The 23,407-nt window shown below is 39.0% G+C and overlaps 1 protein-coding gene across 1 annotated transcript in view; it reads right to left on the bottom strand.

Annotated features, from left to right (window-relative positions):
- Positions 1–5,264: 5,264 nt before the first annotated feature.
- BACE2 (beta-secretase 2) overlaps positions 5,265–23,407 on the bottom strand; it is an 87,032-nt gene continuing 68,889 nt past the window's right edge. Inside the window, exon 9 of the mRNA XM_068547106.1 lies at positions 5,265–5,744. Coding sequence (XP_068403207.1) covers positions 5,491–5,744 — 254 coding nt within the window. The 3' untranslated portion in view covers positions 5,265–5,490. The remainder of the gene's footprint in view (positions 5,745–23,407) is intronic.

The raw sequence follows: 23,407 nt of genomic DNA, 5'->3' as shown, positions 1-23,407 counted from the left end.
GATATCATTAGTATGACAGCTGTGCTTGTATTCAAAATCTATTTTATAAATCTATAATTTATAATTATATAATTTATAAATCTACATTGGCAAAAAATATTCTATTCAGACTGATATGTGTGGGGTACACCTGTGTGTTACGTGCAATTTAAACTTTACCCAGGTGATCCTCTACAAATAACTCTCCACCTGCAAAAAGAACTGCCCACTTCTCATTGCTGCTCCCAGGGTACTGGCAAGCCCTGACCAGCCGATATCTAGAGGTGAGACAGATATTTTACCATCACACCCTCTCCTGTATCCTGAGATGCTAGCTGGACACATCCAAAAATCACCGCTCTGCCAGTGGTGTCCCAACAAGTACCCGAAGGCTTTATGGGACACATGGAGGCCACCGTTGAGCACCAAAGATCATGTGCTGTGGAGTCACTCTTGCTGTGGGCTGCATCTGAGTTTATCCGGAACCTTCATGTGCCTCTGGCCAGCCTTTAGGTACTGGGTGCCCTTTAAGAGCACGTGTGCTGTGAGGTCACACGGTACCATGTAGTTTAGAAACACTGACATCTGTATGCAATATCTGATTATAAGAAACCCAGAGAAAGCTGAGAGACAGGGGGGAAGACACTGTACTGATTGGTCACATCTTGTCCTTGTGACACTCCTACTTGATCCTACTAACTAGAGGTTTTGCATACACACTGCATCACCAAGAGGCCCGGCTTTGCTCTCACGACCACATCTCACAAGGCTGCTGACCTGGGGCATCAGGCTGTTTCCACCCGCCCCAGGGAAGGCATTCTCACCAAGTCTCCCAGGGAGCCCGGAGCCGCACGGATTCTGATGAGGACTGGCGTGCACTCGAGGATGCTGGTGCCCAGGCTGTCAGCGGGGACAGCAGTGCCCCAAGGGAGCCTTCTGCTGCCCTCAAGCCCTTCTTTCTGGAAGTGTCCCTGACAGCAGGTGTCCCCACAGAAGGAGTATGGTCAAGAAGCTGCAGGACTCTTTCTGAGTCAGTGGGCTGGCCAGCAGGGCTGGGTGGACATGGCCATGTCTGAGTTTTCTGGCTTTCAGTGCAACTACCAGGGTGGCTGCAGCCAGGAGGCCCCCCCAGATGCTCAGACCCCAAACTCTGCCAACCTCCCTTTGGCTCCAGACCCTTGACCCTGCCCTATGAACTTCCCAATGCACAACCTTGAACCTACAGCCTAAGGACAGGGGCCTGCTTGGGAGTTCAGGTGTCTCTAGTTTTGTTAGAACACAAGTGATGGCTGCAAAGCAAGTTTCTCTTTGACAAATTACGCATCCTGAGGGGTTCCTTTGGGAAATTCCTAAAAAATATAGGCCGTGCCAAAAACTCAGGGAAATGAGTTTCCTGCAACATCCTGTGTTGTTCTCAGTTTGTCCAGACCTTTGCAGTCATCTGCTGACCAAGGGATACGACTTCTTACCCCACCACCCTTCCCAGGTTCTAGAATTTTCCCAGTCCCAACAATCACCTACTCTGTGCTCCTTGGATGCCCCAATCTTCACCTGGATTGGTGTAAGTGTAAGGGACCACCTTTTCTCACTGTTTCCGTGCTGACATCTGACACACGACTTCAGCTTGAATGTTCTTGAAGTTTGGGGTTTGCGGCTGTGTGAAATAAATCACATCTCCAACTGCTTCAGCAGCTTTAAGGGTAAAAGAAATCGGAGGATTCCTGGAATTGAAGCTACTTTTCCAAAAGAGCTAATTCTGCTTATTTTGTTAGCATACTTTCGATTATATTTTTATTTTTCCCTCCCCACTCTCAAAATGTATTTTTCCATCTTGCTATTTAATTGGTAAACTGCCATAAGTTCAAATCTGAAATTCTTAAAACCCACTAGAAATGTACACAATAATTTCTGTTGTGTGGAGCTTTCTTTGCACTAGAAATCTAGTATCCCTCTTGGCAAAACCCATAATTTTACATTTTATGGTGTTTAGTTGTTTTTCCTAAAAAAGAAAAAAAAAACCAAACTCAGTGGCAAGTTTTCCCTCTGAACAGTTCTGTAATAAATTCTAATAAGTTTGTGCAAGAGAAAAATGCACTGGGATTCCACTCAATTATTTGGTTTCTACTAATAAGGATAAAGTCTATGAAACTCAATTATTGTTGTTTATGGAACAGGCTGTCGGGCAGTGATTTATTTCCAATGACATCAAGTGGCACTAGGGCAGAGCTTGGAACTGAACCATGCCTGGCAACTCCACCGGTGGGGACTTGGTAAGAGGGACTTAACAAATTTCCATTTGAGAGGAGAACCTATTAAATAAAGAAATAATCCTTCCTCTCCTCTTAAAGGAGATGACAGAATCCCCAAATCAAAACTGCTTTGCAAAATCTACTACCCAAAGCTCTGTGAAGTTGTTAATGTTGCATTACTGTGAGTTACTTTCATAGTTTTGAACTGTAATTGACCCCCAATTTATCTCCGACCTAAGCATCTGCATTACACAGAATCAGGTAAAAAAAAAAAAAATCCTTACAGAAGTTTGGGAGTGGACTGCGTTCAGGGAGACCTTCCCCATTGTCACACACAAGGAATCTGTCTCTTTAATGCCAGGTACTTGTTTTTTCGTTCATGAGAAATACAAAATTGCCCACCATGGTAAATGCCATAGTGATCAGACACCAATCACTTGTGGTTCTTTTAAATTCCAGAGGAAAAAAATAGAATCAATCCCCATCCATTACTATTTTTCATAAACAGTTTCAGTTTCTGAAGACAGGATTTCATTTCAGGCTTCTGAATAACTTATCAAGAATATAAAGCATCAGCCTATTAAAAAAAAAAAACATTGTTCATGTAGAAGCATCCATTTCCCATCAGAGAGTTGACAAGATTTTGACAAAAACCTAATGCTAATTTTCGTCTTTCAGGAGAGGACCATCTTCCATAACCTTCCACAGTGTGCTGTGAGGTAAAAATGACACCCCCAAAGGATTGCTACCCCCTTTCCTGTTCAAAGCAAGCCTCCTTGAAGGTCTGCCAAGCTAAGTATCAATTTACATAACTGGAGGAGTTGAGTGTCACTAACAGGGTTTTGACTCAAAGTCCAATTTTCAGCAGCAAGGTATGCCAGGAGAATGTCCTACTTCCAATTGTCTATTTCATTCTTGTTGCTAAGTTATGCTTTTGTAATTTAAGCATTTCCATTAAAATGTCACATCCAATGACATCTCAGATGAAAAGGTAGAGAAATTTGATAGGAAATACAGAGCATTATCGCAAACTTCATTCAAATACCCAAGCTTGAAATCTAACTTGCTGTTATCAAGTGTTCTGGGAACAGTGCCTGCGAGTCTGCAGCTAGAGAAACGGTACCCAGCTTGGAAACAGAACACGGGAAAATGAAACAGAAGACGCCTGAGTGAAGAAATAAGTAGCAAAACTAACCGGGTCATACTTGCAATTCCCTCCTTTTATTTCAGGGGTTTGGATTTTTCACACCAAGGGGAAGGCACTGTCTAGGGTTGTTGCCTTCACATCTAGGTAAAGTGGCCCACAGAATAGGAACCCATGAAAAAGCCAAGAGGGCAAAAAGAGAATTGGAATTTCAGAGATTTCTATCTCTGAAATGTATTTTGAAACTATTACCTCTCAACTAGCTGAGAGTGGAAATGATAATGAGATTCTGATAACAGAACCTCCTATCATCCCATTTCAAGAGGGCATCGTTCCCACCATGGCCATGCCTGAATGAATCTTGAAGAACACAGAAGGTCCATGTTCTAAGACACAACTCAAACCTTCTTCACAAGAATCCCACAGATTCTTGTGGCTTCTGGAGAGTCTGTGAGGACACCAAGACATGTATAAGTGGCTCCACATCTCTTTGGCATGGTCACCTATTTCTCAATATGGAGTGACCTGGGGAGACAGTGTGCAGGGCAGGTGGCTGAAACATCCATAGGAAGCCTATTTTGAACACACATAACACTCCAGCCAGAGGAGATACTTCAGTTAGCCCTTCCAGTGGGGTTGTAGTATATATCCAACCCATCCCAATAGCAATGCAAAGGGAACCCTGAACTTGGCACACAGTGACAGAAGGGATATTGGCTTTAAACCCTTCTTCTAATGACCTCACGTTAAAGCCGTCTGCTTTTCTTTTGCCAAAGCCCTCAAATAAATGACAGCAAGTGTGGATTTCCCCAAATAAGGATACCACTGCACACCCAACTCATCACCAAAGACTGAACACGCCAAAGGGAAGACGCATGTAGGTCAACTGTTAACGGACTTGGTTAAGCTGTTTCAGATGGGTGTGCTCGAGCCTAGGGAGTCCTGAAAAGAGAAGCACGTGGTTCCAAAGCACAGGAAAAAGTAGAAATTCCCTAGCATCTTTTGCATGTCTTGTGCCTTCCTTCCTCGGAGAGCTGGTCAGGAGTATGGGTATTTAGCCATTTCTCTTATTTCCCAAAAGAATAATCAGCAACCTACCTTCAGAGGAGAATTGGAAAAAGAAACAATTAAGCTAGTGAAAGAGAACTTGTTTTTCTTCTTAATACAGTGTTTGTTCATTTTAAGTAAGAGTAAGCTTATGTGATGGTAACCAGCTTGGTGACAGAACGTCTCCAGGTTGACGTGTGGTTCAGCACCTATTACGTCTCGCCTGCTGGAAAGAGGATTCTTTAGGTGAGGGCAGCGGCTGCAACCAGGCTGCCTGCACCCCCATCAGGCACAGGACCCTGGGAAAAAGTCTCAACAGAGGTAGTTTTTACTTTTATACCCAAAATACTATGGAAGTATTGAGTACAAAGAGTAGGTTTCCTTCCCACTCGAAGGCCTTCCATCTTCAGAAGAGGCTGGTGAAGACTTAAGTGAGCATCTCTCTCTATTAGAGTCCAGCTCCCGTTCAGAGCACAGAGAGACCCAGAAAAGGGGCCTGCTGCTCTTTTTCCAACTCAGAAGGGGGCAGGATGGTCATACCATCAGGCCCCAGACTTCTTCTGCTGTCATACCGTGAGCCTTCTTGTACCACATTGACGCAGGCTGAGCCTGGTACAAAATACCCTTAAATGTGATTAATACAAAAAGCTTCCCATTAGCTAAGAAGAATTATAAACTATATGCACTTATTTCTCCAGAGATAGGAGGGAGGAGAGAACAAGCCAAACAAGCAAGGCTCTTGGTTTTCTTTTCTTTTCTTTTTTTTTTTGGAGGGGGGTGGAGGGTGGCACACCTAGATAGTTTGGCATAACCAGCTAATAAAGCCTGAAGCCCAATTCACTCTGTTTTGATTATGAATGAGGTGTCTTTTATTATCATTTTCCTTGGAAGTAGGAGGAAGCTTTAAAATCAAGAATCAAAATACAGTGAATCTGGAAGGCATCTGGGAGCAGAACAGAGACTTAAGACTCATGGACACAGGAAGAAACCTTGCCTTATAACCCCTGCCTGCTGCCCCTTGAATTGTCATAATCCTTGAGTTCAAGGTTGCTAGAGTTTAGGCTTTTCTCTTCATTTCCAGCGATGCCGGACGAGAGAGGACTCATCATTGACGACCTCGGGATCTGGGGGTAGATGCCGGCACCGGAACGGAAGTAGCAGCAGGATAATTAAGATAAGAAGGATGATTCCACACACGCTCATGAGAGTATAGGACACGATCCACAGAATGGGCTCATTCAAAGGCAGGGCAGGGACGCAGTTGCTGGCTATGTCCTCTGTTGAGAAAGGCCCAGAAATTTCAGACACTGGAGCACCTGCGATTTCTGAGGAGACAGAAGGGGGAAAATCCACAGCTATGAAATGAGCAGTCCATCTCTATCGCATGACAAAAGAGATAACCCTGTGCTTTATCAGCCCAAGTCAAGTCACATCGGCACTCAGGTTCCAAGGGCCCAGGCATCCGAGCACGCACCGAGGGAGGTCTCCTCGGTGGCCGTATCCCTTCAGAGGATCCGGTCCCCTTCGCACTGGAATGACAGCATGTTTCAAGGTCTGCAGGTGTTGGACCCACATGGTGGGGAGTAATGCGCAGAAGGGCCCATGCGGAAGCGTCAGGTGATTCGTGGAGGCTGGCAAGGCTGGAGCGCTATGCAGGTGAGAGTGTGTCAGTCAGAGCCTGTTAGGAGCTGTGTGGTCCTGCTTCCTCAGTGGAGATGAGCAAGGAAGAGTAGGGCCAGGAAATAGGAAGAGAAGTAGCATCTAGAACAGAAAACTCAGCCGCACCCGCCAGAATCACAGGGATTTCCCCTGTGGAGTCAACCTGAGTGCATGCTCCGTGGTGGATTCCCCAGTAGGTAACATGCTCACATCAGCCTGACCCACATTCCTAATGGGTTCCAAGACCAGCTGGGTAAGCCTGGCCCAGGAGACCCTTCCCCATTGCACTCCTGTCCTATGTCACATCTCCAGTGTACACAGGACCCAGAATCAAGAGTGGTTAGTGAGTGCAACAGCAGATTCAGGACATAACTGGTAACCAAGAGAAAACACGGCTACAATTCATCCCGTGACTTTTGCAAACTGACTCTTGAAAAATGTTCTTCCTGGAGAAGGAAGTTGAAGTGATTTCCTGAAGCAGGTTGGGGATTGCCAGTATTTCATTTGTCTACACTAGCCTGATCTGCTCCTTTCAGAAGTATAGAATTTGCTTGGCATCTCAAGTTTTACCTGGAAAAAGAAAAAGGCCTCATGACCCATTTATCTGTATTTAACTGCAGAAATGAATATTTAGGTGCCAGAAAATAACACTGCTAAGCATTAATTTTCCTGTAAGTAAAGCCTCAAGATCCTAAGACCTGCCAAGTAAGATCTTTTTTTTACTGAGGAAAGAGAAAGTCAAAATAACAATGGAATAATAGTTAAAAGTATGGTTTTAAAATGTGGGAAAAGACAAACTCAAATAGTTTGCAAAGAGGTTACATTTTCTTGTTACAAATGTGGATTCTGTAAATGTGGATCCATGGCTTTTTCTAAGTGTGGTGGGAGAGAAAAGCAAGGGACAGAGCCTGCAATACGTACGAACAGAGGGATGCTGGCCTTCAGTTAATCTAGACACCCAAGTGCCTATAGCATCTTTAGCTACCGGCAGCCTGCCAGGTCCTTTTGAAAATCAAGTTTTGTTGGAACACAGCCACTTTCATTCATTTATGTATTGTCTATGGTTATTTTTGTGCTAAAACAGCAGAGTGGGACAGTTGTGACAGAGACCATCTGGCTCAAAAACCTAAAATATTTACTATCTGGCTCTTCGTGGAAAAAGTTTGCCAATACCTGGCCTATAGCATTTAACAAACATTTTAAATAACAAAAAATAACTCCACTCTTCTTATTACAAAGGCGATACATACGTACAGTAGAAAATTTGAAAATATAAGTAAACAAGGAAATAAAAACTCATAAATTCACCACCCAGAAACACCAATATTCATAGCTTAGAGTATAATCATAGGCATCAATTTTTTAAACAAAGATGGGATCATGTAACACATGCTGTTTCATACACTGTATGTTCACATTACGTGATAAAAATCTTTTGATATCACTTAATTTTCCACAATGCTATTTTTATGACTACACAAAAAACCAAACTATAGATGTATCGAATTTGCTTATCAATCCCTATTTGTGACTATTTAAGTGGTTTCCAATATTTCCACCATTATAAACACTGACATATGAAACATACTGTACCTAAATCTTTGCCCATATTCTTATTATGTTTCAGAATGAATAAATAAAGTAAAATATGGGTCAAGGTATGCTCACTTTTAGGCATCTGGATATATGCTGACAACATGCCCACAAGAAAGGTTGAGCCACTGTGCACACATGCCCACCAGCATAGGATGGGGGTGCCACTTCCCACTCTCACACCAGCATCTATAAGGAAGCATCTATAAGGAAGAATGATGGTCCTCAATCCAAGATCATAATGTTTACAAGTCTCTGATTACTAGTTGGGGGACTATTTGAAAAATACACTCACTGGCCATTTCTATTTCTCTTATAGTTTCTATCTTTTTCTCGTGGATTTGTAAGAGTCGTTTATATGGTAAAAAACTTTTTTTTGGCTGCAAATGTCTTTCCACAGTAGTCTTTTGTCTTTTCAAAGATTTATTTACTTTGTAAATAGAGAAGCTTTAACAAATGCAATTGTGAGAGTGAAACATGCTTAGTGCAAAGACAATATCTTAATAGAGCAAAGCACAAAGAAATGAAAAATCACTTGAAACCACTTCTGCTTCTAGACAAGATGGAAGAGGAACCAGATTTACCCTCCCACCTGAAACAACTAAAATAGACACACAAAAAAAAACATGAAAAAAAGACTCTGAAGATATTAAAACTTGAACAGGGAGAGACAGTAAATCCTGAGAGATGGGAAACAGATGGTGTGAGCCACACAGGTGCCCTTCTTACTGCCTTGAGAGAGTTCCTGGGTTGTGGCACAGAGAAGGGTGACACTGGCGGAGTATGGTGGTCTCCCCAAGTTGGGGAGACAGAGGCAGAAACCCAGAGAAGCAAAGGCTGTTAGAGTTTGCAGGGAGAGGGGTGCAGAGGAGACAGCTACACAGAGAAATGCCGCACATCTCCAGAGGACCTCCCCTGAGCCTCCAGCTGAGTGCTGACCTTAAAATGAATGAAGGCCAGTGAAAGAACCACTTGGAAGGATTAAAAGAAACAGTGCTTGGAGTTCACACAGGGCTGAGAATAATGCCTATTGCCAATAATTTCCTGTTCACTCTTGTTTCCCACAGTGAAATAAACAAACAAAAACCCAGAAAAACTCACTCAATTCACAGGGTACTTAGAGCACTAAGGGTCTTTCCTCTGTAATAGGAAAGCTTAATCATAGACTAAACACTGCTCTGATCCCTTTGATAAAGCTTAAAAGCAAGACAAAAAAGGATCAAGCTCTTTCTAAGGAACTTAACTGTGACCCAGAGCAAATCTCAAGAGTATTTTAGAGGATACAAACATATTCAGTGCCCAACAAGGTAAAATTCACAATGTCTGGCATCCAATACAAAATTGCCAAGATGCAAGGAAAGAGGAAAACACAATACATAGCAGGGGAAAACTAATCAACTAAAACTTAGCAAGAAGTGACACAGGTGATAGAATTATTAGACAGGGTATTAAGACAGTTATTAGAACTCTATTCCACTCAGGAAACTAGAGGAAGTATTAGCCATGTTAAACAGAGACATACAAACTGTATATAAAAAAAAAGACCTACATCAAGCTTCTAGAGATTAAAAACTGCATTATGTGAGATGAAAAATACACTGAATGGTGTTAATAGCAGATAATACACTGCAGAAAAAAGTCAAGTGAACTTGAAAACATACCAATAGGAACTATCGAAATGAAACAAATAAAGAGCAAAATACTGAAAAAAATAGAAAATCAGTAAACCATGGGACCACCTAAATGAGAGGAGAGGATGGGAGACAGAAAAAATATTTGAAGAAATAGTAACCAAAAATTTTCCAAATTTGATAGAAAGTATCCAGGAGGCTCAAAGAACTCCAAGTATAAGAAACATGAATACACCAGTGAATTGCTGAAAACTGGTGATAAAGAGAAAAATCTTTAAAGCAGAGAGAAAAAAGAAATATTATGTACAAAGGAGCAAAGAAAAGGATTACAGAAGATTTCATGTCAGAAATAATACAAGCTACAAGATAGTGGGGCAACAAAAGAAAAGGATTACAGAAGATTTCATGTCAGAAATAATACAAGCTACAAGATAGTGGGGCAACAAAAGAAAAGGATTACAGAAGATTTCATGTCAGAAATAATAGAAGCTACAAGATAGTGGGGCAACATCTTTAGAATACCAGGGGGAGAAACCCTGCCAGCCTAGAATTCTACACAAAGCAAAAATATTTTTCAAAAGTAAAGATAAAAAAGATGTTTTCAGACACACACGAGCAGAAAGAATTTATCATAGGCAGACACACACACGCGCGTGCACACACACACACACACACACACGTATGCATAATGAAGGATCATTCAGTCTTAAAAAATAAGGAGATCTTGCCATTTGTGTAACATGGATGAGCCTGGAGGACATTATGCTAAATGGAATTAGCCAGACACAAAATGACAAATACTGCATGATCCACTTACATGTGAAATCTAAAAAAGTCAAACTCATAGATTCAGAGAGTAGAATGGTGGTTGCTAGGGGCTGGGGGGTGGGCATATGGGGAGGTGTTAAGGCACACAAAGTTGCAGTTATGCAAGATGAATAAGTCTGGGATCTAATGTACAGCATGGTGATTATAGTTAACAATACTGTATACTTGAAATTTGCTAAGAGGGTGTATCTTAAGTGTTCTTACCACTACCAAAAAAAAAAAAAAAAAAAAAAAAGGAAGAAAGAAAGAAACTACTATGTGAGGCAATGAACATGTTAATTAGCTTGAGTGTGGTAATCATTTCACAATGTACACATATATCAAAACATCAAGTTGTATACCTTAAATATGTATAACTTTGTCAATTATATCTCAGTAAAGCTGAAAAAAAAGAAAGAAATCATCACCATAGAGCTGTACTATAAAATGAACTAAAGGAAACCCTTCCAGCAGAAGAAAAATGGTATCAGGTGGAAACACTGGACCTACACACAGAAAAGAACACTATAAATTGTAACTATGTAGGCAATTGTAAAAATCTTCATTTCTACCTTTAAATATTTAAAAAGATAACTGACTGATTAAAGCAAAAATAATAACAATATATTGGGTGGTTTGTAACACACATCTAAGTAATATGTATGACAATAACTGCACAAATGACAGAGGGGAGAAAGGGAAGTACACTGTGTAGGTTCTTTTACTACAGGAAGTGGTAGATGTGATAAGGTAAATGTGGATACTACAAACCCTAGAGCCACTAAAATAATGTAGCAAAGAGTCATAGCTAACAAACAAGGGGAAAAAAAACGCTCATTTCAAAAGAAGGCAGAGGGGCTTCCCTGGCGGCGCAGTGGTTAAGAATCCACCGGCCAGTGCAGGGGACATGGGTTCGAGCCCTGCTACGGGAAGATCTCACGTGCCGCGGAGCAACTAAGCCTGTGTGCTGCAACTACTTAGCCTGCACTCTAGAGCCCACAAGCCACAACTACTGAGCCCACGTGCCACAACTACTGAAGCCCATGTGCCTAGAGCCCGTGCTCTGCAACAAGAGAAGCCACTGCAATGAGAAGCCCGTGCGCCGCAATGAAGAGTAGCCCCCGCTCACCGCAACTAGAGAAAGCCTGTATGCAGCAACAAAGACCCAATGCAGCCAAAAAAAAAAAAAAAAAAAAGGCAGAAAAACAGAAAAAAGGGAAAGAAAGAACAGATGAGACAGAGAAAACACATAGCAAGGCTGCAGACTTAAACCAAACCATATCAATCATCACATTAAATATAAATAGTCTACACTAGGGGTTTGTGGACTTTTTCCATAAAGGACCATGTTAACATGTTAGGTTTTTTGGGTCATACATGATTTCTATCACATATTCCTTTCGATTTTTTTAAACAACCTTTTAAGAATGTAAAAACCATTCTTAGTTCATGGGCCATAGAAAAGCAGGCTACGTGCCAGATTTAGCCTGCTGGCTGCTGTTTGCTGAAGTCTGGTCTAAACACCCCAGTTGAAAAACTGAGATTGTCAAACTAGATAAAAAGCAAGACCAAACTATAGGCTGCTTACAAGAAGCCTACTTTAAATGTAAATACTCAATTATGTTAAAAGTCATAGGATGGAAAAAGATGTATCATGCTAATGCTGATAAAAAGAAACCCAGAGTGGCTATATTAATATCAGACAGAGTAGATCCAGAGCAGAGGACTATCAGATAAACATGGTAATTTCATAATGATAAAATGTTCAGTTCATAAATATGACATAATTTCTGCCTCTAGCAACAGAATTTCAAAATATGTAAAAGAAGAATGGTAAAAGTACAAAAGGAGGAATAGACAACTTCACAAATATACTCAGAGATTTCAACATCCTTTTCTCAATAACAGAGCAAGGAGACAGAAAATAAGTAAGGATACAGATAACCTGAACGATTCTATCAATCAATTTGACAATTACAGAATACTCCACCCACACAGCAGTATATACATTGTTTTCAAGAGCACATAGGACATATACCAAGATGGACGTATCCTGGGCCACACTACAAGTTTCAATAAATTTTAAAAGATTCAATTCATACTATGTTCTCTGGCAACAGTGGAACTATACATCAACAACTAAAAGATAGCTGGAAAATCCCTAAATATTTGGAAACTAAATAACACATTTCTAAAACTATAAAATGTCTAGAAAAAACACAGGAGGAAATCTTTGTGTCACTGAGGTAGGCAAAAAATTTCTTAGCTCTAACACCAAAAAGCACAATGTATAAAAGAAAAATCCTGATAAATTTTATTTCATCAAAATTAAGAACCTGTCCTCTTTGAAAGACAATATTAAGAGACTGAAAAGCCTGGGAGAAAATATTTGCGAGTCACATTTTTGATAAAGGATTTGTATTCTGAGTATAAAGAACTCTGAAAACTCAAAAATAAGAAAACAACTCAATACAAAAATGGGCAAGAAAATGTGAAAAGACACTTCACCAGAGAAAATGTGTAAATGGCACATAAGCACATGAAAAGATGTTCAAGACCATGAGTCATTAGGGAAATGCAAATTTAAACCACAATAAGATACAACTAACTACCTATTAAAGTGAAAAAGATGGACCATATCAAATGTTGGTGAGGATGTAGAGGCACTGAAACTCTCATACACAGCTGGTGGAAATGGAAAATGACACAGCCATCTCTGAAAAACAGTTTGGCAATTTCTTAGGAAGTGAAACCTATCCCTCTCCTATGACTCAGCCATTCCACTCCTAGGTATTTACTCAGGAGAAATGAAAATTATGTCCAAGGACTTCTACACTAATTTTCAGAGCAGCTTTATTTATAATAGCCAAAAAAACCCAGAAACAACCCGAAAGTTCAACAGGTGAAAGGGGCAAACCAATTATGATATATCTATGCAATTGAGCATTGCTCAGCATAAAAATGAATGAACTACTGATATATGAAAAAAAAATCAATCTCAAAATAATTATGCTGAGTGAAAGAAGTCAGACAAAAAGGAATGCATGCTATGATTCCATTTATATGATATTCTAAAAAGTGAAAAGTAATCTATAGTGACAGAAGGCAGATCTGTGGCTACCTGGGGTTGGGGTCGGAGGCAGCAAGGGCTGGGGGGCAGGAAGGACAGAAAAGTACAAGGAAACTTTGGGGCATGATGAAAATGTTTTATCATGTTGTGTGTGGGGATGGTTTTCAGGTTGCACACCTAATGTACAACTTACCAAATTGTACCCTATAACACAAATGGCTCATTTCATACCAATTATATCTCAATGACGCTTTCAAAAAATCAAAAGAACAAGGCAGTCAAAAAAGTATGTCAAAGAATAACACATGTGAAATGATTGCATTTAGGTTAAAAAAGAAAAACAAAACCAACGCCAGCTCTGCTAGGTACCTAGGGATTTTAGTATTTTAGTATTGTTCTTCAAGTGGAACGCCCAAGTTTATACATGTTTCCATATATGAGACACACACACATCTGCCTAGATTTATGATGGGGTTACAGCCCAGTAAACCCATGATGAGTTGAAAATATCATTAAGTCAAAAAGCATTTAATACACCTGACCTACTGAACATCATAGCTGAGCCTAGCCTACCTTAACAGTGCTCAGAACACTTACATTAGAACACTTAACATTAGCCTACAGGTGGGCAAAATCATCTGATACAAAGCCTATTTTATAATAAGGTGTTGAATATCTCCTGTAATTTACTGACTACTGTATTGAAAGTGAAAAACAGAATGGCTGTCTGGGTACAGAATGGTTCTAAGCGTGTCATCGGTTGTTTACCCTAGAGATTGCGGGGCGGACTGGCATCTGAGGCTGCCGCCGCCCAGCATCCCAACAGCATCGACAGCATATTGCTAGCTCAGCCGAAGATCAAAATCCACACCACAAAGTAAGCTTTCTACTGAATGCATATGGCTTTCACACCATCACAAAGTCAAAAACTCTCAAGTCAAACCACCATAAATCTAGGACCATCTGTACATATATACAAATACAATAAAAATAGTAAAAAAAAAAAAAAACAAACCCAACATCATCAAATTTTCTTTAATGTACATGCATTATTTTTATAATCAGAAAAGTTATGTATTTTTTAAAAAGTTTTTGGGAACTAGCCCCAATTTAAGGTTGTCAGATATAATGTATTATCTGGAAACAACAGCCTTCTCACATTTGCTAACCAGCCACCCAATGTTAAAGGAAAGTTGATTTTAAATTACTTCTGAAGAGTATTTTCTAGAAATGCCATTCACTGAAAAGCCTGTGCATTTATTACACATGCTACTAATTCTGTGGTCACAGAACAGATTTTCACTTTTCACGTTGGACCTATTTATGAGAGGCCATAGTGTGCCGTGGCTAAGAGCATGGTCCCTGGGGGGCAAGCCCTAGTTGCCGCTTCTGAGCTGTGTCATTTTGGTCAAGTTACTGAACTTCTTTGCCCTGCAGTTTCCCCATCTGTAAAGTGAAGCCAATAATAGCAGAGTCTTGTGTAGCTAACCAAGTCAATAGGAGTTAAGCACTCAGCAGGGTGCCTGCACTAAGGTCAGTGTTTACTAAGTGTCAGCTGTTAATACACTGTTACTTTAAATTCTTTCATCAAGGGCTTGGGTTAAAATTTTAATTATGCATTTTCTGTCTTGTCTCCTAGAAGGTCAGGACGCAGCTGATAATGAGTGCCTGAGGAAGACAGCTCCTTTACCAACTATAAGAATTATAGTGGTCGGGTCTTTTCCACCACAGCATACAAAATGAAGTGACCCGTCCCCTCCCATGGATTAGTTGGTACTGAGATGCTTTCTGAGTGCATGTGCTTTACTTGGAAGAGTGTCCTGGAGTTATAGGACCGGTGCAATGGATTCAGTACCGTTTTGCTCTGCAACCATGTGAAGCCACTTACCATCCCAAAGCCTCAGTGTTCTTTTCTGTAAAATGAGGGAGCAGGGCTGCCTAATCTATGTCTTTGGGGGCCCTTGGCTTTGGCATCTTTTGGTTGTACGCTAAGTAGATGGCAGAGGCATATCTCTGAGACTCTGTTCTTAACAGCTAACTTTCCTATTTTTAAACATGAACCAGAATATCCAGTTTCAACCTGCCGCAAAGAAAATTCACACTTAAACGACTGCCACAATCCATGATGTGTCTCAAGTTGTCTAAGCTGAAATCTATACAGTTCTTGGGTGCTAAATGTCTCAATCTATAAAAAGAGATGGGTGGTGTTTCAGAAGCTTTGGATACATTAAGAGAAAGTTGTCAATTTTAACACGCTACTATTTTCCTAGCTATAGGACATTTGGTCCAGGCAACAGAGGCAGGCAAGTGTGCTCCAGCCCCTGGTACCTGTTCCAGGTATGTGCGACTATGTGCTGCAGACCCAGGCTGGCCATCTCCATGACACGCCACGACTGCCACCTTGTTTATCTGGCTCTGATCGGAGACTAGAATAGTGACTGTCCGTAGGAGTGGAGGGTGAGTTGAGGAGAAGCAGGGGCAGAAGAAGAGAAGCATCTGGGGATCTTTTTCCAAAATACCCATCACGCACCCACCCACCACCATTCTTGTATACCTTGGCTGAAAAAAGAGGTGAGGATGTAGACCATGCATAGTTTAAAAAGCTCCTCAGGAGATTCTAATCAAAGAGCTCCCACTCACTGCCTTCTTTCCCACCCCAGCCCTTATAGAGAAGCCTAATCCCGTAAGCTAAGTGTTGTCTGACAAACACAGATTATTATTGAAAACCAAAATAAAGACACTAGGGGAGAAGGGCAGCTCCCAAAGATTTTCAAGTTCTGGTTGGTGCAAAGGTAGAACTTTCTCCTGCTATAACACACAGAAAAGAGGACAAAAACAACCCTTAATTTTAAATTTGTAGCTGAGCTCAGAAATAGGCCCTAGGGCTGGGTTCCAATTCCCAACGAGTTGGAGGTGGACAGAAGACTTGACCCCAGCACCAAGGACAGGGGTGCTAGAGATGACATGCCAGCAAAAGTCTGGCCCATCAGTACAGGGAGCCAGGAAAACTCTACCAACAAGGAAGACTGACTCTGTCTGAGGTTTGAGGAGGGTGGAAGCTGAGGGCAAGAAAGACTGTCCCATGAGAAACAGAACCTCAAAACCAATACCTCAATCATGGCCGGCATCTAAATTTACACAACTTGGTGTAGAAACACTATACTTCTCATGGTTTGAAAAACACTCAACAGAAAAGTGCAAATTGCTTTATAGGAACATTTTTTTACAACCCAAAGTGCACTGAACTCTCTCAGATTGGGAAAAAAACAAAAAAACAAAAAAACACTCTCACTAAAGATAAGCTCACAACAAAAAATTACAAACCAAGTGAGGAAAAAAAGTCCACCAGGAGAGAACAGTCAGCAGACACAAAAACAAGGAGATCAGTTCTCTATTAATGATAGAAAATACAACAATCTGCTTGCATTATACAACAGCTGTGTTTAAAGGGATTAAAAACTCACTAAAATACCAACAAGATTATTTCTTTAACTAACAAGCTGATTCAAAATTGCATAAAGGAAAAGAAAATTAAGAATAGCAGGGAAGTTCTGAAAAAAGAACAGTACAAGGAAACTAATACTATACAACATATCAATGGAACAAAATAGGGAACCCAGAAATAAATATATATCTCCCAAATATTTACTCGAATTTGGTGTGCGATAATAGTGGGATTACAAATTAGTCAAGAAAAGATAGATCATTTGATAAATGTTATAGAAACAATCTGGTAGTCATCTTGGGGAGAAAAGATTTAATCTGTACATTCTATGCCAAGGGAAATCAAACATAAAAGTATGTACTTAAATAACTCACAAAATAATTTTAGTGAGAAAGGTAATTTTAAAAGGGACATTAAACCCAAGAAACTTAAAGCAAAAGACTGATATATTTACATGCATAAAAGTGAACATTTTTTACACTAAAATTCATCAGAAGCAAAGTTTAAAAATAATTTCCGATTGAGATATGAATTTTAGCTTTTCTTTCTCCAGACAAATGAAGACATAAAGAGCTCTTAAAAATTGACACCAAAAACTAAAAACCCAACAGAAAAAAATGGGGAAAAGATAGGAGTGGATAGATCACAGAAAAGGAAAAACAAACACCCTTAGATATATGAAAAGAAACTCAACCTCACCCATATAAAGCAATACAATTAAAACTGCACTGAGATAATCTTTCTTCACCTATCAGATTGGCAGAATTCCCCAAAGTGTGTCACTATTTTGGTGAGTCGGACTGGAGAAACAGGCCATCACATACATTGCTAGAGAACTAGTATAGTCAGGTATTAGCGAGTATAACCTCTATGGAAAGCAATGTGACAATATTCACCAAGATTACAAATGATACACCCTTCAACCCAGTAATTCTATTTCTAGTTATCCAACCTGGAAGTATACTTTCTTATCTGTGAATAGACATATATAAACGGTATCCATTGCAGCACTGTTGTAACAACAAAAGATTAGAAACAACATAAATGCCTATCAATAAGGATTAATTAAACAAATTAGGAAACACTCATACAATAGGAGACCATGAGGCTCAAAAAAGTAATAACGAGGGAAGATTTTATGTACCCATGTGATTGAATCTGAGAGAGTGGGGTGCTGTATAAATCACTGTACCTTTTGAATATTACCCAGCCGTTTTTTAAAATTAAATAAAAAATGATAAAGGAGATAAAGGAAATACAAGCCACAACAAAATTATTACAGGACACTACAGAAAAGTAAACTAGTACATTTGAGAAAGTACAAAATAGAATTTCTGAAAATGAAAAATACGGTCAATATAATTTAAAACTCACAGAATAGGTTAAATAGATCGAACACAGCTGAAGAGAGAACTAGACCAATATAAGATGTACCTGAGGAACCTACACAAAACGCAGCAAAGAAAATATGAATGAAAGGTCAAGGGTTATGGAGGAAATAACGAGAACTCCCAAAATTTATTTCATAGGAGATTAGACGAGAGTAGAAGAATGGGTGTGGAGATACAGCTGAGAATTTTCTAGGGTTGATGACAAAGAACATGAGTTATCAGAATCAGAGTGCACAATGAGTCTTGAGCAAGATGAAAAAATAATCTATATCTAGATATATCATGGTGAAAGTTCAGAACACTAAAAATTTAAAATAAAAGAAGTCTCAACAGCACCCAGAGAGAAGGAATAGATTACCCTTAAAGGTATAACAACTGAAACTCACTGGCCTCTTTTCACCAGCAATTATGAAGCAGGAGAGTAATGAAACAGCATCTCCAGAACACTAAGAGAAAACGGTTGACCTAAATTCCACACACAGCTAAATTATGATTCAAGAGGTGTGGCAAAATAAAAATTACCTTTCACAGACTTTTATAAGAGAAATCCTAAAGTACATTCTGCGGCAGAAAGAAAATTGCTGTGTAGTGTCCCAGTGAATGGAAAGATGACCATTTATTCATCCATTCTCCTTTGAAGGACTTTGGACTGTTTTTAGTTTGATGAAAATGATAGTTTTATGTAATTATCATGAATGCAGCACTTTGGTTAGTTTTATGGATAAAGCTGTTTCTGGTCAAGTCTTTCAGTGGACATACACATTCATTTCTCCTTTGCATATAGCTAAGAGTGAAATTTGCTGGGTCACTGAGTAAGAGTATGTTTAACATTAGTAGAAACTGTTGAGCAGCTTTTTAAAATTCATACTAAACAATGTCAGCAACTAGGAATCCCTTAATTGAGGATTGGAAGGGACTTCCACAAACCCAACCCATCCATTATGCTCAATGGTGAAGTATTTTAATCACCCCCATTAAAGTAAGGAGAAATGTCCATCACCATTTTCTGTTCAATAGTGTCTCTAAAAGCATCAGAAAAAGAAAAATAACTAAAAGATAAAAGATTAGAAATGCTAAAAAGCGTATTATTTGCAGATCATCTACCTTTCCAAAGAGAATCCAAGTGATTCTAACAACTTTAAAAAACGGAGAATTCAGCAAGGCGGCTGGACGCCTTGTGTAGAAGATTACTACACAATAAAATGGAAAGCCTGTATACCAAATAATCCATTAGAAAATACAATTTTAAATAATCTCATCTAAAATAACAGTAAGCGCTAAGAGGTATCTAGTAATAAGTATACGTGTAAGACCTTTTTAGAGAAAACCACAGGACCTTGCTGTAGGACATCAAAGATGACCTAAACAAATGAGATTTAGCACATTCATGGGGGAAAGACTCATACAGTAGAAATTTGATGTCTTCTCAAGTTAATCTATAAATTCAATGTAGTTCTGATCAAAATCTCAATATGATTCTTCAGGGATCTTGACAAGCTGAATAACAGGATAAAAGTAGCCAGGACAATTTTAAAGAAGAATAAGGAGAAGAGTCAAACACCTACCAGATATTGAATCTTATTATAAACTACAGAAATTAAAACCATATGTTATAGCACAGAGATACACAACTATCCCTGTTGGGACAGAATAGAATGCTCAGAAATAGACCCAGATATATATACATGACAAAGAAATTATTAAAATTCAGTAGGTACCTTGCAAAAAATATTTAACCTGAATCTAATCAAGCCTCTAGTCCTAAGTTTCCAGGAAATATGAATACGATATTAAACAAAAATGTTAAATGATACCATCAGGAAATACTCAGATGAATCTGAGTATGATACATTCTATAATACAACTGGCCTTCAAAAAAAAAAAAAGGTAAGGAAAACATTTTTGGGACAACTGGGGAAATTTGAATATGGCTTAGATATTATATTAGGTAAATATTGTTACCTTTTTAGGTGTCATATTGATATTATGGTTAGGTAGGAGAATGTACTTATTTTTAAGAGATGAACGATGAAATATTTAGGGGTGAAATGTCATGATATCTGCAACTTATTTGCAAATGGTTCAGCAAAAAATATATATATACATATACACATACTGATACATGGCAAAATGTTAAAATTAAGTCTAGATGGTCAGTATGCAGGACGTTATTGTATTATTTTTAGTCTTTTTTGTATATTAAATTTTTTTACAATAAAATATTGAAAAAATCAGTGGGAAAACATATATTCAATAAATGATGCTGAGAAAATTCAGTGGCCTCATAAAAATTAGATTCCCACTTCACATTTTAGAAGAAAATGAAACAAAAGTATAAAGTACCTTTAGAAGAAAAATAATCTCTATTTTTTTAGAGAAAGGAAGAATTTCTCAAAGTACAGAATAGAAGCTATAAAAAGGGATTAGTAAATTTTACTTCATTAAATTAACAATGTAAATAAAAGACACAAAAACCAAGAAAAGCCAGAGAGATTAGGAGAAAATATGTGCCATGCATATAACCCAGAAAATTAGTATCTAAAATATATAAAGAACTTATGTATGTCAATAAAAAATAATTAGAAAAATGTGCACAAGCTGTTAATAGAAAAATTCACTATCGGAGAAGAAGCTTAACCATCCCATAAACATATCAAAAGTTATGTCATCTCAGGAGCAATTAATTAAAATGTAGCACTATTTCACACACATATTGGCAAAAAACAAAACAAAACAAAACAAATATGATAATACTTTGAGGGAATGAAAATTCTTGTATAACTTTGGTGGTCCAGCTACTTGGAAGACAAATTAGTCAGCAGCCAGTAACACTGAAGGCTGGCATAGCAAATCACCTAGAAATTCCATTTCCAGAAGATCTCACTCACGTGCACAAAGATGTTCAACACAGTTGAAATATCAGAAACGACCCAAATGTTACTCAAGGCCAGAGTGGGTAAATAATCTGGGTATACTCTCACAATGGAATACTACATAGCAGTCAAAATGAATGACCTAGTACTCATTTCAACATGGAAATTCTACCAAATGTAAAGTTGAGCAATCAGGGCAAGTTGACAAGGAATATGCACAGCACTAAGGCATTCACATAAATTAAAAAATACCAAAACACCAAAACAAACCAACCTATGTTTTGGTATAGGTACTCATTTATAAGTATACAGTAGGCAGGTTCTAAGATGACCCCCAGTGATCCCTGCTGCCTGATATCTACTCCGTGTAGTCCCCTCCCAAGTAGTACAGAACCAGGGTTGCTCTGTGTGACCAGAAGAGCAGGCAGAAGTGATAGCACGGCACTTCTGAGATTAGGTTATAAAAGGGCTGTGGCTTCTGTCTTGGGGACTCTGTTGCGTGCTCGCTCTCTCTCTCTCTCTCTCTCTCTCTCTCTCTCTCTCTCTCTCTCTCTCTCTCTCCCTCTCTCCCCCTCTCCCTCCCTCCCTCCCTCCCTCTCCCTCTCCCTCTCCCTCTCTCTCCCTCCCTCTCCCTCTCCCTCTCTCTGGGATCACTTGCTCTGGGGTGATCAGTGTCCTACCTTGAGGACATTCAGGCAGGCCAGTGATGAGGTCCAGATGGTGAGGAAAGAGGACTCCTGCCAACAACCACATGGGTGAACTTGGAAGTGGACCCTCCAGCCTTCAGGTGGCTGCAGCCTCACAGGAGACCATGGGCCAGAACCACCAGCTACACCCCCTCTCAATTCCTGACCCTAGGCACCTGCACAAGGCCATGGAATGCTGCTAAATTGGGGGTAATTGTTATACAGCAATGGATAACTAATCCAAGGTAGTTATAACCACGAAGTGAAATTATAAGTGTGCGGTAATTAGGAGAAGAATATACACAAATTTCAGGATAAAGAGTAATTCTGGGGAAGGAATTGGCATGGGGCTATATTTATTTTTATTTCTATGAAAAATTTTTGAAGAAAACATAACAAAATGTTAGCATTTGTTCGATCTGGGTGTTCCCAAGTGTGTACATAATAACATGATTTCTTGCAATTGAAAACATTTTGTTATTTAAAACATGCTATAACTTAAAAACAAACACTTTTAAAAAGAAAAAGAAAGGCAGGGTATCTCTTCCACTTACTGTGGTGCTTTATTTAGACCACTGTCTAGCTCCTAATTGCTGCCCTGAGGGAAGTAATTACTTTAATGGCTAAACAATTTGCACTAAAGAGGAGACATATCAGAGTATATTCCCACTGCTGGTAAAATCTAATGTTTAAGTACCAAGACCTTAGGTACATTTAAAAAAAAATAGCCCCAAAGAAGTTGTATAAGAGCACCTAACAAAGAATTCATGATGAAGTGCAAGAGACGGTCTGCTTAGAGACACTTAATATTAAACTACTTCCAACAGTAATTCACTCGGGAAACATACGGTGATCATGCTCTCTGAGGTATTAAGTAAAGTGGACGATATAACAGCTGTTGCCATTGTAGCCTCTACTTTAATGGTATTTAACAAGAGAACAGAAATTGTGGGGAAATTGCTGTAGTTCTTAGGTCCTCTGGGTTAGAAGAAGGGAAAGAGTCACAGTTGGGAGATACAGTGGTGTTCCAGGTTGTACAGTCCCAGGTAATGCTACAGAGAAAGCTCTCTTTCAGTGATAATCTAACAGGTTTAAAGAGTTAATACACAGCTGAAAGGTAAACATTTACTCATGACTAAGATAAAAAAAAATGTCAAGTCTCAAGGATTCCAAGACTGTTCACTAATACAAAGAAATCTGCACTGGTATTTAAGGAGATATATTGCAAGATATCAAATATGTACCTGGGGTTAGATGATTTTATTTATATAGAATATGAATTGGCCTAATACTTAATTTTTGCATTGAATATTTCTCTTTTTCTGTTCTCCAAATTGTTATTTTACTTCGTGGGAATAGACAGCGTGTTTTTTTGTTGTTGTTTTTTTTTTTATTTGTGAAATTTTTATTCAGCTGTTGTAATTTTAAGCAGAGTTTATTCTCTAATACCAAATAATATATGCTTACACTTGCTTCTATATATTTAGCTATCTAGGTAGATGGCATATCCCATATAGAATACAGTGGAAGCACTATAATAAATATATTTCTTATTATAGAAAGTGTCCAAAAGATTACACCAAGACTGAAGGATACCAAATGTAGCTTATATCTAACCTTTTCATTGGCGCTAAGTAATATTTACCAAAATTATTAAGTTGGATCTATTTTAGCATCCAGGACAGACATATCAGACTATCATTGATAACATATTTAATAATACATTTAAATTTAGAAATTTATTCAAATTTTCAAGTTTTTCATGAATTCTTCAGAATTAGACATTCTAGCTCTACATTTTTTTTTTTTTTTTTTTGAAACAAGAATATGAAG

This window comes from Eschrichtius robustus, chromosome 6, assembly GCF_028021215.1.
Source record: "Eschrichtius robustus isolate mEscRob2 chromosome 6, mEscRob2.pri, whole genome shotgun sequence".
Taxonomy (NCBI): domain Eukaryota; kingdom Metazoa; phylum Chordata; class Mammalia; order Artiodactyla; family Eschrichtiidae; genus Eschrichtius; species Eschrichtius robustus.
The sequence above is the reverse complement of the archived record's forward strand: the minus strand, read 5'-3'. Positions and strand labels throughout refer to the sequence as shown.